At 39.5% G+C, this 17,464-nt stretch overlaps 1 protein-coding gene across 1 annotated transcript; it reads right to left on the bottom strand.

Moving 5' to 3' along the window:
- Positions 1 to 6,562: 6,562 nt before the first annotated feature.
- Positions 6,563 to 17,262, bottom strand: XKR9 (XK related 9). The gene is given in 4 exon segments (XM_048287040.1): positions 6,563 to 7,206; positions 8,329 to 8,552; positions 16,720 to 16,970; positions 16,972 to 17,262. Coding segments are annotated over 4 exon segments (1,167 nt in total). The 5' UTR covers positions 17,020 to 17,262.
- Positions 17,263 to 17,464: the final 202 nt, after the last annotated feature.

Below are 17,464 nucleotides of genomic sequence, written 5' to 3'. Positions count from 1 at the left end.
ATAGAAAGTATGCTAAAATGTGGAATCCAGAATACAGTCATAGGAAAGTGGTTTGTATTTTCAACAGGTGCTAGCAGGCTACATTAATTTTGAAGCATCACTCTCTATTCCACCAAGGTCTACATTTTCCTAAGCTAATAAATGTAAGACTTGCATAGTGGGAACATTCAGTGACTTGTATTTGTTATAAATTAGCCAACTGGAGGTAAAAGAAGAACATTTTTTGTTGAAGGTGGACTCCAAGGGGTTAGCTGCACTCCTTTCTAGTATCAATTGTACAACCCATCTACTTTGCTATTCTTTTACTGAAATTCTGTAAAATTAAACTAAACTGCTAAGGAAATAGGGAAGAGTGCAAAGAGGTAGAACAGGAAAATTCTTCAGTTGTAATGAATGACAAGTACATGTATTACCTCAGGTTCAGACAAGATGCGTTGTTTAACCTCTCAAAGCTTATCATTTTTTTGGAAGAATGTACACGTGGTGAAAACTGTGGGCAGAATGTAGGTAAGCCTAAAGAACTTTGAGCTGTGTGCATGCTTCTAGACTGTATAATAAAAATGAGAGATGTTAGTTTTGAAAGAGTCTTTGAGATGTAAGAATGAATGGTAGAAAAAAAAGATGGGACTTTCATGTGTAAATATACAAAGCTTAATGTTTGGGCTTGAGGCTTTTAGTGAGAAATATGTACAGTACCAGTACCAAGCAAGAGGTGGAACTCAGCTCTTTGAAGGGTTAAAATGAACTTTAGTCTTCCACTGATCACCCTCTGGTACTGTATCTTCATAAATTTCCCCCGTTTATGGAGTGTTTTTGATGGCAGGCAATTCTTTGTTGAAAGTTAAGTGCTCTTTTATATGAATAACTAAAGAAGGCTTTGGTTTGAATGAATACATTATTTTGACAAATGTTTATTGGAAACCCAATTATGGCTTCATAAATCAGTGCTATCTGTGGTACATCAGGTGAGCTCACCCATGCCATCAAATGGCACATTGAATATTAGTAGGATAATTAAAACAGTTCTGTTGGATGTTGTTCTTCTTACCCAGGTCTGACAGTAGTCAAAACAGGAAGAAATTGTTTATTAATTTTATTTAACTTATTAAAATACTTTTTGTGAGGAGTAATGGGCATACCTAACACAAAAAAAAAAAAGAAAAAAAAGGAAAAAAAACCCCATTTGTTTTCAATTTGCTGTTAGATTAAAATGACAAGGTCAAGCACAATGCATGAACTGAGTGGCAGCTGAATTTTAAGTGTAGTTGGGGAGCAGAAAGGATATCTATGAAGTCTATTGTTTGAACTTTACACCCAGGTGAAGTGGGGCTTTGTTTGTTTTGTCTGAAGTGGTCACCCGTGATAGGAAATGTCTGGAGTCAATTCATGTGCTTCCTTATCCTCCCTGCTACAGTGATGCTGAGTTAGAATGACCAGTTGAATGAGAAGCCATTTTCATAACTGTGAAAATGAAGGGAATCAAGTGAAAACCTTGTGTTACAGCGGGGATTACTGTAACACGCCTATATGAAACCAGGAGTCCCGTGGAAAGGAAATATATATGGACAGATTCGTGGTAGATGTTTCAGAGAGTTTATTTCTCCAGCCGCATGGCCGGGGCTCTGCTCAGGAACTCCCCCAGTCATGGGACCCGAGGGTCCTTGGCCACACAGGGAAACACAAACCAACCAATGGGGAATGAAGCTGACCAGAGGCAGGGAAACCCTGTGTCTCCCCCCCGGGCCCATCTCCCAGGGCTCCATGGCAGGGGAGGAGACCCCAACATCTCACCCGTTTTATTTTAATAAAAGGAGAATGAAAACAACTGGATAAACATAACAAGAACCGTTTCAAGACAAAACAAGCCACCCTCCTGAGTCTTTAAATGTCCAAACAGATTCTGTGGAACATCTTAGGGCTGACAGAAGGGAGACAGAACTCTCTGGGCATGCTTTGTGGGGAAACTGAGGCAGGAGAGGGTTTAATTTCTTCCCTCCCTCTTTTCATCCCCCCCTCAGCATCGGAGAGGAATTGTAGGGAAATGGAATTGTATAGGGAAGCCATGGGGTGAAAAACGGATTAGGAATAAACTGGGGATAGGGTAAACTTAGGAAGAGGTTCATACTGGGTATAGGGTAAAAGGTGGAAGTAGGCTGTGGGTAGGGAAATTGCTGGGATGAATACTGTTTATAATTTTGTGCATAACAGCTGCCTTTGATGGGAATACCTCCAGGCCCAGTAACATTTGCTGCTTGTAAACCCTTCTTTCCTTGCACTATATCAAATCGTACAACTTCCCCATCTCCTACACTTTGCAGGTAATTTTTAGGGTTATTCCTTTTAATGGCAGTTCTATGGATGAATAAATCTTCCCCTGTATCATCTCGTGTTATAAATCCATAGTTGTTTTTTACATTGTACCATTTCACAGTTCCTGTGACTTTCGTGGCTACAACTCCTCCTATCACGTGCTTGCGTGTTCGTCGTGGCTGCTGGTCCCGCGTGGCCGCTGCCTCGCCGGCTCCGACATCTCGGCCGGGCCCCCGCGTTGCGGCGGCTCCGCGCCCTCCGAGCGGCGCTGCTCTGGCGCGTGTCTGGGCTCTGCGCGGCCCCGCGTTGCCATCACCGCCGGCTCCGTGCCCTGTGAGCGGTTCTGCTCCGCAAACTCCACGCTGCTTTGAGAGCGGCCCCGTTTCGGCTCGGCGCTGCGCTGCGCGGCTTCTCGTGTCGCTGTGGAAGCCGCCGCTTCTCCCTCCGCAGGGCTCTCCGAGCCGTGTGCTCAGAGCGGCCTGCCACGCCGATGCCCGGTTCCTGGCTGCTCGTGGCCCACGGCACCCGCGGCGCCTGCGGCATCGCTCCCTCACTCGCGGCCGCGTGGCCGGGGACCCCGAGACAGGGATGGGGTCCGCGGTAAGGTGCGCGCTCCCGAGGGGGCCGGGCGCATCCAGCGCAGGCACCTCCGCCGGCACGGCTGCAGTCATGTGCTCCCGGGATGGCGGCCGCGTGGTCTCAGCCACGGGACTATGGCCATCCTTTGCTTTAGGGGTAATAGGACCATATAAATGCTCCTGAATAGCTTCACTGACCACGAGGGATCCACGCAAGGGTTCAATCACTAATGCATGTTCTGTTTGATTCTTCATCTCCAACAAGATCTCGTGCCAAAAACACTCTTGACTAGTTCCAGGAGGTTCAATATCAAAAAGTAAGTCTCGAGAAATATAGAAGAAATTTTTGAAAAGCCAGATGAAAAAATGTTCTAGATCTCCCGGTTGCATTACTTTTTTGTTTTGTTGTTCAAGGATTCCTTTTACTTCCAGATACATTTTTTTCTGTGGCTTAGAGAGCCCCATTTCCCACAATTCTTCCATAGTCCAGAGAGAATATCCAAACCAAGATGAGAAGAGAGAGGTCTAGAGTGGTTATTTTACTCACGAATCTTCCTCAAGGATCGGTGTCTTGCCCGCATTCCTCCACCAGTTGTTACAGCGGGGATTACTGTAACACGCCTATATGAAACCAGGAGTCCCGTGGAAAGGAAATATATATGGACAGATTCGTGGTAGATGTTTAGAGATGTTTATTTCTCCAGCCGCGTGGCCGGGGCTCTGCTCAGGAACTCCCCCAGTCATGGGACCCGCGGGTCCTTGGCCACCCCGGGGAACACAAACCAACCAATGGGAATGAGGCTGACCAGGGGCAGGGAAACCCCGTGCCTCGGGGAGGGACCCCAACAATCTTGAACTCGAGGTCAAGGAAAAAAGGGAGGAGTTTAAAGTTTAAAATTATTCTCATAATATCCCCCTGCAGATAAAAATCTGCAGGGAACAAGCTACAAGGAATTCCCATCTCTTGAGGCCCCCTGACTGATGACAGCAAAATGGAGACGTATTGGTGGAAGGACACTGAAGATCTTTGAGATTTATGAAAAGAATGTACATGATCATTTCCAGGTTTAGGATATGGCTACATTTATATCCACTAGGACTTACAAGCATAAAATAAGAATTGAAACTGAAGTAATTGGGTTTGGAGTGTATTTGAATTAGTGATATAAATAGCCACCTAGATGTCTTTCTTACCAATTCAACTTCAGTGTAATATTCTTCTTAGGGGCACAGAAGAGGGAGTGAGGAGACATAAGGAGAACAACAGAAGGGAGCACAATGTTCAGCTTTTCTCCCCTGAGAGAAAATGAGTGTTAGGAGTTGGCCAGAGAGATGGCAATGAAAGACTTCTATTTGGAATTTGTCAGTTCATTGAAAGGAGAAAAAATTCACCAAGATAAATTATTTTGTTACACCAGGAACTAACCCTCCTCAGGAGCAACTCAGGCTCCAGATTTCTGGCAGTAGGCAGGGAACCTGGAGGCCACAGGGCTGAATTGCCCACACTAGGACTTCTCAGGATCTCATATTTCCCCAGAGATCTGCTTCTCAGACCTTGTATAAAGTTTGAGGTCATCTTCTAAATAATAGCTAGACAACATTTTGTCATGTTCTGCAAGATGGAGATAATATTCTCCATTTTCCACCATCCCTTACCCTAGTCGCTTCTCAAGATTTTAGATCGACAAACAGTAAAAGTGTGAGAAGCAATACAGGGATTGTCTTCACTATTTAGGATTCTGTTTTTCCATAGCAAAATAAGAGTACATTCAGCCTAAAAGCAGGCATGCACTTTGCTGCCAAGGACACCATCACCAGAAATAAATATTCTGCAATAAAGAAGACAGAACTTAGGACAATTACGTTGCAAGAAAGCCTTGGGCTTTTTCCTTTTATCTAAGAAGATGTTGTAGGGCAAACAAATCTGGAAATCTCTCTTCCAGAGTAAAAGAAGTGAAGGTACTGTTTTTTATACCAATTTTATATTTTACTATTCATACCAATAGTAAAACTATTGTTTTGTCTCATGGATTGTGCTTTTCTGTCTTAACTTCTGGACCACATTTTGTTACCCCTAAGCAGGAATGAGGGATTTTAGAAGTAAACTCTTCTCACCACACCACTTTCTCATGTGTAGCCTCAGAAAGGCAGACCATTCAGTCCAAGCTATGCACATAGAAATTAATTTCCTTGAATAGGATCAAGGAGATGTATGTGGTTGGCCTGGTAAAGAGAAGTGTGGACATGGAACAGGAAAGAAACATGTTTAGAAACTTCCCCTGAGCTCTGGTAAGGCTGGAAGAGTAACAAGAAAAAAGTCTGTAGTCCATGAACTTCACACAGGAGGCACAAGACACAGCTCTTGAGCACCCTAATTATCAACCAGAGCATCAGCCCTTCCCTGAGAGTTTCACAGAAGTTTATTGTCAATAAATAATATTAACAGATTAGGTTCCTGGAAAAGTTTATCAGTTTTTCTTATCTCTAGCCTATTTCTCAAACTCTGTTCCCTACCTTTGCCTGTGGCTAAATTAACTGCAAATGTGACTGACTTAATGGAAGGAGAAAGGAGGGGAGAGAAAGAGCCCCAAGTTTTCATAATACAGATTTAAAACACAGCAGCTCTGAAATACTTCCCCTTGGATTTTATTTCTGAAGGAGCTGTGGGTATCAACCTTATTTCACTGTTGATTTAGCATTCAAACACAACTGAAATGTTGTCTAGTTTCACTCTGCCTTCTGCAAAAAATTCTTGATGGACAAGCTAGTTATACCTTTTGCCAGCCCCTGTAAGTTATCAGAAGAGTTGCTCCTCTTTTCTCGAGTAATAAAGACAGAAGATATCAGCCTGCCTTGCATAGTCTCGTATTTTGGTGGAAATCAGCATTTAAAGTGTTACATCTTCGAGCCCAAAGGAGAAGGAAGCTTCATGGAAGATAGTTCTTCATTTATATGCAAGACTCCTGTTGCCATCCATAAATCACTCAGGCTGCTATTATAACCCAGAACAAGCTGGCATCACCCCTAAATACAGAAGACTGCAAAAGATTAACAGAACAAAAACAATAAAGAAGTCATTAAAACACCTAGATGATAAAATGCTTGAAAAATATCTCCCCAATTTCCTATGGCAAGACAGTGACTGAGCCATAAATCAAAGCTATTCTTCCTCAAGGGATGTTCAGGGAGAAGGCAGTACAATTTGTTAACATGAAGGACTGCAACTTTTACAGTAATGGGGAAAAGCAGAAAACTGATCACTGCCCTCAGTTATTTCAAATGCACTCTTCCTTCCTTCCATCAAGGAAAAAAAAAACCTTGTTTTTAACAGAATCAATGTAAGTTAATAGAATGTGGTTTTAATGCTAGATTTCATTTAATTAACTCTTAGCTTTTTCTGTGTTACATTTGCATTGCTAAAAAACTAAAACTGTGGATTGTGCTGGATGAATAGGTTAAATTGTTTCTTTGTCAAAAGTAACTTTCACCAGCACATAAATGTTCATGTTACAGTCTTTGTATCATGGAAAACAAATAGTTATTCAAAGCCAATAACTGGTCCATTATATGCTCCTCGGTGATGATACACAAGAAACAATGACAGAGAAACAGAATTTGCTTTGAAGTCCACAAAAAACAAACAAATAAACAAAAAAACCCCAAACCTACAGCATTCATTGCATTAAGAAATTTTGAAATCTACCAGTTTTCATGCTATCTTTTTGCCCTGCCACTCTGTCAACTTCATCTGAACATGCCTGAGGTCTGCAATAAGCAGTGGGATGCAAATGGCTGTAATAAACAACAAGAAAAATAATACCTAACACCAGACTCAAAATAGTTAAGATGCCCACAATTGTAAAACATATTTCTTCGATAATGGAAGGTTTCCAGAACATATATACAAACAAAATACTTAGAGTTACTACAGTGTGAGTAGCATAATAAATAGAAATGCAAACTTTTGTTCTTCTCCCCTTTATGTTAAAAAATGAAAAAATTAGAGTGATTCCAACTACAGTTCTGTACAGATATTCCATCTTCGCAGATTTGCAAAATGTTGTATGCTGTTTCAAAGTCCAAGTGAAGCCACAGATCCAAAGAAATATCAGCAGAATTACAGAAATTCTGACGCTTAGTAGAGTGATCAATGAAATACTGAGTATCCAAGAAGTGATGGTAAGCAATTTATAGAAGACATACATGAACTTGGATAGCACACGAAATTCATCTTTTTCAGGCAGAGATTTTCGTAGCGATACCTGATAATCAACCATTGATAAGGAGATACCACAAAAAGACATAATAATGGCAGCATCTAAACAAAACACAAGAAAAAATGTTAAACCAGGGAAAAAGATATGTGTCTTACACTATGATTTCTGAATGAAGTTTTAGAAAATTTCATGCTTTCCTAACATTTTCTTTATCCCAGTTTTATATTTACTCTCTGCTCCAAAGCAAGTCACCTTAATTTTAAGGTTCACTTTAGTTACTTAAATCTAGGCATCTGATGCTGTTTGGTATGCTTATATTATCCTGCCCAGCCCCTGATCCTTAATGGCCTTGCCTAAGTTGCATTGCCATCTCCATACACAGGTGACTTAGGAATTCCCAAAGTACTGCAAACAGACCATAAAAATTTAAGTTTCAGCGACTGATATTTGCAAGTCTGTGGTATCTAAAATGTAGAAATCTATAACTAAGACTTGGTCCTTCACATGGTCATATCTAAGATGAGATTTGCTGGATCCTTTTCCCTGAGTAAATTTTGACTCCATGGACTTTGAAGGAATGCTAGACATCAGTGCAGGTAGCCCCATTTGGTTAGATAAATTCCAACTGTGAATAAGTCAATGTCCTGCCAATAATTCTGCTAGTTTTAGAGCTGGAAATGGTACAGCTGCTGTCTTGCTTCTGAGAGTTGAACCAGTATCTCTTCACCATATTGCATTCTACAGTGCTGACATATCCTTAGATTTATTTCTGACTCTGTCCCTCACCTGTAACATGGCTGATGGTAGTGAAAGCTCATGGGGCTGCTTTAATTATGTTACTGATTTCCAAATGCCTAGCTAGCAGTTTTAAAAGAATCTATAAGCAAGACTACACAAATCATACTGCTTTGCAAATTACATGCTAATTGCATTTAAGACCTTATTTTCAAGTGATGCACCATTGTGTTTCTATTAGATATTATGACTTTTTATATTTATGATATATACTATTTATCTATGACTTTTCATTTTTATAGTGAAATCTTCCTTCTCACCGATTTAGCAGAATGGACTATCTACTAGAGAGAAATTCTAATTAAATGCAGAGTAATAATACAGTGGACTGTATGTTTTCCAATGTATGTGTAAAATGTTATCCAGTCACAAGTTATGTTTTTAGGTAAGATACTCAACTTGCAACATAAGGAAAAAGACAGACTTACATTGATAGAAATGAGTTTTGTCGTGCTCCATGAGGATGTAAATCTGAAGAAGAAGTTGTGGTATGATCTTAAGAAAAGTCTTGAACACCCTGAGCATGTTAATATCAGTCACTGCATCAATAGCTTGTTTTTGAATGAAGATGGAAGGGTCTGCTTCTGATGCATCTCTGCTGCTTGTTTGTTTAAAAGCAGCTTGGCAGCCATATTTTAAAGCAAACCAATACCTATTAAAAAAAGGACATTTGATTAGGCAGCACTTTTTAGAAGACCAACTCAATAAAATGATACAGCCTTAAAACAACTTTTTCCATCTTCTACTCAGGTAAAATTTTGTCTGATATCTGTCTGGTATCAGTAATACCAGAGAATCATTTAAGCCCAGCAATACCATGCAATAAGAAAACGAATAAGAACAGAATGAGAGTTGTCTGAATAAAAATTACAAGCTTTATTTTTTAGGTTCTTATTTCTTTAGAAGTACTGCATTTCTGAAAATTCCCTCAGCATCTCTCCTCAGTCTCTCTTTGAAATACTCATTCACTTTCTTTGTATCCTTTTCAGGGTATTAGTGAATATCCAGCTGTGAACATCCACATCTGTGTAAGTAGAATATAGCTCCAAAAGCCCCAACTATAATACCTGATGAATTGCAAACATAAAAGAGACATTTAAAAAAAATTACTACTTTGTTACTTTCTAAATACACAGGAAGACTTATATTTCAGAAAATAGTTTTCAAGACATATAGATTCCTGGGTCAAAAGATGCTGTTAACAATCTGAGTGGTTTTACATGAGGAAGCCATTTGCCTTGGCAAATGAGTGCACCTGAATGACTTTAAGAACAGTCCTGGTTTATTTTTTATTAAGCCTAAATTAACACTTTCTTTTAAAGAGAGTAAATGCAAGGATACATGGAATTAGTCAGTTACGAGTGGTGTTCATTCCATGTTGTAAATAACATATTCTGTTCAGGATATCCCTAATGCTTTGCTTGGAGATAAACCTAGCTCTTATTCCCATCTTCAAGACCTTTGCTTCAGGCTTGGAAGTGTGGTTAGCACTTTATAGGGGAAAGAACACAAGTTTTAATCATAAACTCTTTTGGTAATTAACAGAAGAGATAGCTGTTGTACATGTTAATCTTTACATCTGAGTTTGGGAAAACAGGATGGTGGCTCTAACTTGATGTTCTAACCAGAACTCCAGATGCTGGAAATTACAGTATTTCTGCTGCCCCTAATGGACTCAGATACAGAGCCACACAGCCCTGGTGAGTGATCTGATTCAGTGCATTACTGTTTTGGAAGTCAGGAAAGATAGAAAATGCTCTTTTCTGTTATAAACTAAAGGGAGCAATTGCAGAAGTGGGTTTCACAGCAAAAGACCTTTTTCCAGTGAACTGTTCAGCAGCAAACAAAGACTCTTTTGGAACGAGTAAACAAATGAAAGCAGGGAGAAGTATCTCCATTAGTATGCATGTAAATCCTGCCTTGAAGCAAATCAATGCTTGCTCTCTTCTGCTGGTAACTTGACTTCAAGTGGTCATTAACACTGGCTGGGCAGATTGCAGCCTAAGCTTTGTAACTCTGCAGCACTGCAATAAGCACTGTTATTGCTGGTAACTTGGCAGGAGCTTTGCAAGGCCTCAGAGCTGAGGCTTGCCAGGCTTGCTCTGTTTGAAATTTTCTTGACCCGTCTGTGACTTTGTATTGCTTGGTTTAGCTTGGGTTTTCTGCAGCAAAACTGGTGGTTTCTTCCCACTGACCAGGTGGCTGATTTGTTTTACTTTTCTTTTTTTTCACTTTTGCGTCATACAGTCATAGTTTTTTATAGGTAACAGTAACAGTCAGATATGCATCAAATGAGATATTTATTACATATATGATGATGCAGGATAGAGAACTCTAGTCTTGCTATGATAGCAGAGGTCCTTAGATGTGGAGAGATAGGATACAGTGTAGAAAAGCACATACATAGAATGATAAGGGATGGCTTGAAAAAAGGGATAGGAATGAAAAAATATATGTGTAATAATTTTAACTGTAGTATTTATACTATTATTATTATTATTACTGAAGATTTTTATGCATAGAAGTATTCTTTCTTTGCCTGTAATAAATAGATCTAGACTAATAATGAGTCTTGGAATCAACTGTTAGAATTTCACTTATACTAAGTTCTTGGCTTTATAGATATATAAATCCATATGTTTGTCCATAAACAGGATTTTGATCACAGCCGCCTTCAGACATCACTTCCAAGCCTATTTCTGTCTATTTAGTTCCCAGATGTTTTGAGCTTCTAATATTCCTCTCCAATGAACTCATTTTGACTATAACTAGCAGGCAAAGACAACGTAAGTAGTCCTTTTTTAAGAAAACTCACTGTTATTCAGCCAATCTTTCTAGCCTTACAAAGATTACTGGAGCCTTTCCCCCTCAAAAGAAAACCTAATTTAGTAAATAAATTATGACAGTTGCATCATTCATTTGGATCTATTTTCTTGAGAAATTAAGCAGAACATCACAGGCCAACACTTGATTATCTTAGACAGTTGTACAAGACTGCTTATACAAAGACTGAGACAGGCAAGGTCCTATGCCTTAACTTGCCTCCTGCTTACATTCCCTAATACTGCATCTGAGATAACTTAAAGATTCATGCTAAAGTGCAGCTTCCTAATTGCCTGACCATCCACAGGATCACACACACCACGGACCTGATGAAACTCACACCGTTGCATTTACCATATGTAGAAAACAGAGGGCAGCAGATCATTAGACACCCAGATCTCACGGGATCATCTCATCCCGGTATAACACTGGAGCACAGTACTCTTCTGCTTACTAAGGCAGCTAAGAAGAATCCCTGACTCCTTCAGAAGTTAAAAGTTTAACACCTTCACCACCTCTAAAAACCAAATCCTTTGACCACAGGGAAAGCAGTGTAGGGGTCTCTTCCACAGCTACAGGCAAGACAGCCAGGATTGGCAGGTCCTGGGTTAAGTGCATGCTAGAGGATTCATGACTTTGTCCCTGCTATGTTAAGTCATCTCCTTCATACAAGAGTATGTGAGAATTGCAACATGGTAGGAGTAGGTGTGGAGCAGCTTTGTTACTATTCAAGAGTCTCAGGGGAAGAGCCTTTGCTCTTCTCCTTGCAAAGATTCATAGACTGCATCCCTGCCATTCAGGCCATGTGTTGGTTCCATGAGCTGGCTCTAGATCTATTATTTACTCCCAAAGGAAACTTGTTTTTATTTTTATGTTTTTGTGTATTTATCTTATTCTTCCCTGAATAATCACTCATAAGGAAAGAACTGAACTGTTTGGCAAGGCATCTATTGCTTTTTCTGTTTATAAAACAATTAGTATTCCAAAACATCTGGTTCTTGCATTCAAGATGTAAAAAATATGGAAAGTTTGCAATGTTTTCAAGAAAAAACAATTGGGTAGACTGATCTGCTAGTTGTCCATGGACTCACTCACCAGAGCCTGTGTTTGTCCAAGCAGCAAGAAGTGGAAACCAGCTGCACAAATTTCGAGCTGCAGAGCTCACAGCTGAGATGGCAGGTGATATGCAAGGCAAGAAATGTCCTAAAAGGAGTATTTCAGCTGGATGCATACCTGAAATCACTTGTCAACGTTTTCAAAGCACATTCCTTCTGAGCACTGTGTACTAGGTTTATACTGTTACAATGGGGTACACTGTGTATTTGTCCCTAGTTGTAGCGGTTTTGGTTAGTCCACTTCTGACTTTGAATTCCGTATAGAATGCATGTTTTTTTCAAGTAAAGTCCAAATACTTGTACTGCTCTTTAACTATATATTAAGCAAGGTGGCATTCTCTGAGCTCCACAAGCTTATGTTACTTACTGTAGTTCACTGTGACAAATTTTCATATTTTAAGAGTATTTTGAGTTTACACCCTCATTCTCATCTGCCCATTTGGCATGCAATATAATGACATTTTAGGAAGGGCTCAGAGCCAACTTTTAGACCTAGTGTTGAACTATGTTCCCAGCCTAGAGCAGAGTTCAGTCCATAGTAAAGGGTAGGTCAGGTTCAAATTTTCTCCTTTATCATGCCCACGGCTCACTTAAACCCTGTGCCTGCTCTGAAACTATTCTGGTTATATCCCTCAAATCTATTTTCCTATAATATATCTATATCTATAGAAGTTCTGTGCTTCAATATTCATAAACTGTAAAAAGTCTTTTAAAAAGGTACTACAACTGTAATAAAAATACATTAATTTAAAGTAATTGATTAGTTATGTATTTTTAGTAGAGGTACGTCCTAAACGGAATATGAAATGGTTAAGTCAATAATATAGACAAATGCAGGTTTACCATTTACTTTTTTTCCCTATAAATTCATTAAAGAGAATATGGTTTTCACCATTTCAAGGTATATAAGATACTTGGAAGCCAACAGAGTAAAAAACCTACAATTTCTTTACAACTGGAACTGTCATATGTGAATGGCAAAGAATTATCAGTGTCTCTAAGTAACATTCACTTTGATAGGAGAACAAAAAAATGGTTTCTGCCTTTGTAGTGTTGCTTTGTGGAGAGCACAAATGACAGGGCTCCTACTTATTATAAACACTTGTGGAAACACAGCTCCACTGTCTCTCTTTTCTTGAGATGTTCCTACATACTCATCATCATTTCACAAGTGATTAAGTTTGATCCTGTGAAATTAGGAAGGCTTTGTCTCTGGCTGGGAATTCACAGGGGTGACAGCTATTTGGTTTTGTTGCTTCACGGGCTTCACATGTGACAAGCAAGCTGCCTTGCCAATGTTTCCATATCACATGCTTCCCCTCAGATTTCCACTGACTTTGCAACACAATCCTAGTATTATGCTACACATCCCATCTCATCAAACTACACCGATAAATATTTGGGTGCCATTTAGTAGTTCATACAGGCAGGTTGCAAGTGGCCTGGTAATAATGACTGTCCTGTCTAAATTCTGGTCATGCAGTCACAGCTTTCAGCATTGTATAAATCTTTATCAAAGAAAAATTACTCTGTGCTGCATGTCAAACTTCACTTTCTAAGTATCAAAAATACTTGGATTAAATCCATGGAACTGATGCACTAAGTCAATACTTAGGTCAGTAAATTTATATTAAGAAAATGTGATCAAACACATAGAATCACAGAATCATTTAGTTTGGAAAAGATCTTTAAGACCATCGAGTACAACCATTGCTCTAGCACTATCAAGTCCATCATTAAACCATGTCCCTAAGTGTCACATCTACATGTCTTTTCAGTATCTCCAGAGATGGAGACTCAATTACTTCCTTGGGCACCTATTCCAAAGCTTGTCAACTCTTTCAGTGAAGAAAATTTTCCTAATATCCAATCCAAACTTTCCCAGTACAAGTTGGGGCCATTTCCTCTCAACCTGTCACTTGTTACTTGAGAGAAGAGACTGACCCCCACCTGACTGCAACCTGCTTTCAGTTGTAGAGAGCAGTAAGAGTCTGACACAGGATGTAACTGTGACATCTCCAAACCAGATGACCCATCCTCCTCATTATTATTCAGTTCCACTTGCAGAGTCTCATACCTGTAATGCCAGGGCACCTGTGAATGTGGGGTAGTCACAGGGGAGACACACGTGCTGCACTGGGCAGGAACTTGTTGCCATAGCCCCCTAACCTTAAGTCACTGTGCTCAGCCAGGTGAAAAGTGGATAGGGAATCATCCATATCATGCATTCTGCCTGCCTGTGGGGCTGTCTCAGGAAAGGGTGTGAATCTAGCAGCCTGTGTCTCTCTTTCTGTCTATCCCTGATACTCCTCAACCTCCTCACCTCCTCCCAGAGCTCTGTCACTAAGCAGTGGAGTTCCTTTACCAGAGTGCATCTCCCACAGGTATGCTCACTGCTGCCAGCTGGTACTGCTTCAGAGCAGGGTTCACCCTGCAGCCCGTCACCTACATTGGCTCTGAATTTTTCTCACTGCCTTTTAGAAATACGTAATGAAATAACCCCAGTTTCAGCAAAGTGCTCACATTTACTCTGATGTCTCATGGATTTAGAATTAATCTTCACAAATATGCAAAAAAATCTTTTTCATCTGCTTCTATTCAAAGTTGCAGGGCGTTCTGAGGTACCTTTAAGCATCGAGAGGCACAACAGCAGCTGCCAGTATCACAGTGGCTGCTGCCTACATGACCTTCTATTCTGACAGCAAAAGTTATGACTTGCCAATGTTTAGTCTCCCACAGGTGTGTCCTTGGCTGATGAAGCTCACTGCTACACATCAGACAGCGCCAGAATTCATACGGTGCCCTAAGGAAACGTCCCATTCTCCCACATTCCCTGACTGTGTTATTGTCTTAATACTGTCTGTTATGTCAAGACTGTTCTCCATTCAACAAACATCTGTGTGAGCCATTTAGATGGGTCAGGCTGACTACAATTTTATTCAGCATAGTTGTTGTGTATGTTTTTAACTTAATTTTGTCTCCTTGCAGAACATACTATTTCATATGAAATATAATTGCAGGTATGCACTCTTTCCAATAAAAGAAACTAAAGCCTTCTTAGATAAGAAATACTTTAATTTCATTTTCCTCTGATTTTATATATATTGCATATATTTATAAACATATATATACAAATATGATTTTCATAGTTATTACTTAGCACTGTCAGTGTGACAGCAAAACCGAACTGATTCCCATTGTTCTGTGCACTGTACAAACCTCCAGTACCGAAAGGGTACCAGTTTGTAAGTCACCAGTTCCAGTACCTAAAGAGAACCTAGAAGAAAGCTGAAGAGGGACTTCGTACAAGAGCATGGAGTGATAGGACAAGGGGGAATGGCTTCAAACTAAAAGATGTTAGGTTAAGAACAAGACATTAGGATGAAACTCTTCCCTGTTAGGGTGGTGATGCACAGGTTACCCAGAGAAGCTGTGGATGCCCCATCCCTGCAAGTGCTCAAGGCCATGTTGGATGGGGCTTTGAGCAGCCTGGTCAAGTGGAAGGTATCTCTACCCATGGCAGGGGGGTTGGAATGAGATGATTTTTAAGGTCACCTTCCAAACCAAACCATTCTAGGAGTCTAAGTTCAAAGATGGAGCAGGAGGTGTAAGAGGATATGAAAGAGGGAAGAAGGAAGGAAACAAAAAAAGGAAAAAATGAAAAAAGATAATTTGGTAAGGTGTGTTCATATCTTATAATTTCAAGCATCCAGAGTTCAGTGATCAAATCTTATTTACTGGTAAGGCCCTCATTTTCCTCTTTGAATGAACAATATGGGTTCCTGCCCCAAATGACTTTCTGGAGAATCTCACCTTAACAAGTGTGACCTGACAGAATCTATTTTTATCCATTTACTGCAGAGATAAACCTGAGTGACTTGTTGTCTAAACTAACTGCATAAATCAGATGACTAAGAGGGAGGACAGGAGGAAGTTGTACCTTGATACACCTAAGAAAAACACATAAAATAAGAAGTATGTAATAGTTAATCACAAAGGCACAAGCACAGATGCCAGCTTGCTGTTACCAGCTTACACGTTAAATTATGCTTTATAACACTGCTGAATTGTGAGGAGTGGCTGGAAGAACTTTGTAACTTATACATAACATGTTGGAAATTTTCCAAGCATAAGTAGCAGCATAGAAGAAAATATCATTTGTGCAAAAAAGAACAAGCAACCAAGATGACAACACTGTCAGAGTAAAGAACAAAATAATGTTTACTAGATAATAAGCCACTCAGAGAATATGGAGCTAATTCTGGGAAAGACTCCAAATTATAGAAATTCATGGTAAGAGATATTCATTGGAAAGGGTATGAGTTCAGGTAAATCCAAGAGTTTTGTGGATTGCTTCAGAGTTAAGGTAATCCACTAAGAAACAAAGTTTCCTATCACCATTAAGTGCTGCAAGTATTTTTACTAACTATTCAGCTATTCATTTCTCTCCTGAATCTTGGTGAGTTTTCTACATATGGTTAGACACTCAGGTTCAAACATAACCTCTTCAGCTGTCTCAGCTGCTTAGTGTGCCTAACATCACTTTGAAAACTTGTATTTATCAGTTGCAACAGTAGTACACTTCAAAGCAATCGTTTTTATTAAGTATGCCCCATCAAATGGCTGATTAATTAAATAGAGCTGAGTTGTGAATGATAAAAATCATTACTTACAGATATATGAAAGAAGAATTACATGTCCATCAAAACCTGACAAAATTTACCACTGGCATAACCAGACAAAAATCCTTTTGCTTTCATAGAGCAGTAATTGTTAAGGCCAGAATTGGTCTTGTCCCTGAAGCCATACTAGGCACTTCTTAATAACTGTCCTAAAGCAACATGGTTTCTTATTTGAAAATAAATTTTAAAATGTGCTTACCTTATAAAAATTCCACACTGAAAGAGATGAACTAGAAAAACCAGTTTCAGCTTCCCAGTATCAGTACCTTCCCAGTCATTTTTAAACCACTCATAACTAAATATCTGAGTTATTAATGATGAAAGACCTCTAAAACACAGTATCAATATACTCCAAGAATATTGTCCTTGACAGAAATATCTACTAGCTACCCAAAAGTCCACTCCAATATCAACTACATAAATTATCATTCCACCAACTAAAAAAAAAAAAATTCTGCTTAGTAAATTTCATCATGTGTGGAACTTTCACTGTCATCATTCTCTCCTTACTTCATGTAAAGGAATCTAAATGCTCTCCTACAATGGAGTCTTTTTCCTGATGATAGCCCCTGCTCATGTGGTTTTATACAAAGGAAAGTTGGGTTATCCATTTTTAGTATGGCAAAGGGACTTGCATTTTTCCGTGCTCTTGATTTAAATATTAAATTAACTTCTAAAATACACATCTATTTTGAAAAAGATAAATGTAAATTGTCTTTTTAATTGATGGAGTCGTTCTTCATTACTGGTTCCTAAAAAGAAGAAGAAAAAAAAGAAGATTAGCAGTAAGAATATCTTCATCATTTAAAATATCATACAGCAATTCTCTTGACCATTTGAACAGGCAAGTACAAAACACAGAATGTGCTGAGATAGTGGTGAACAATCAGCCCAAGAGAGCTGCATTTCTGAACCTGCTGAGATCACCCACTCTCCTAAACAGT

This window comes from Corvus hawaiiensis, chromosome 26 (assembly GCF_020740725.1).
Source record: "Corvus hawaiiensis isolate bCorHaw1 chromosome 26, bCorHaw1.pri.cur, whole genome shotgun sequence".
Classification (NCBI taxonomy): domain Eukaryota; kingdom Metazoa; phylum Chordata; class Aves; order Passeriformes; family Corvidae; genus Corvus; species Corvus hawaiiensis.
The sequence above is the reverse complement of the archived record's forward strand: the minus strand, read 5'-3'. Positions and strand labels throughout refer to the sequence as shown.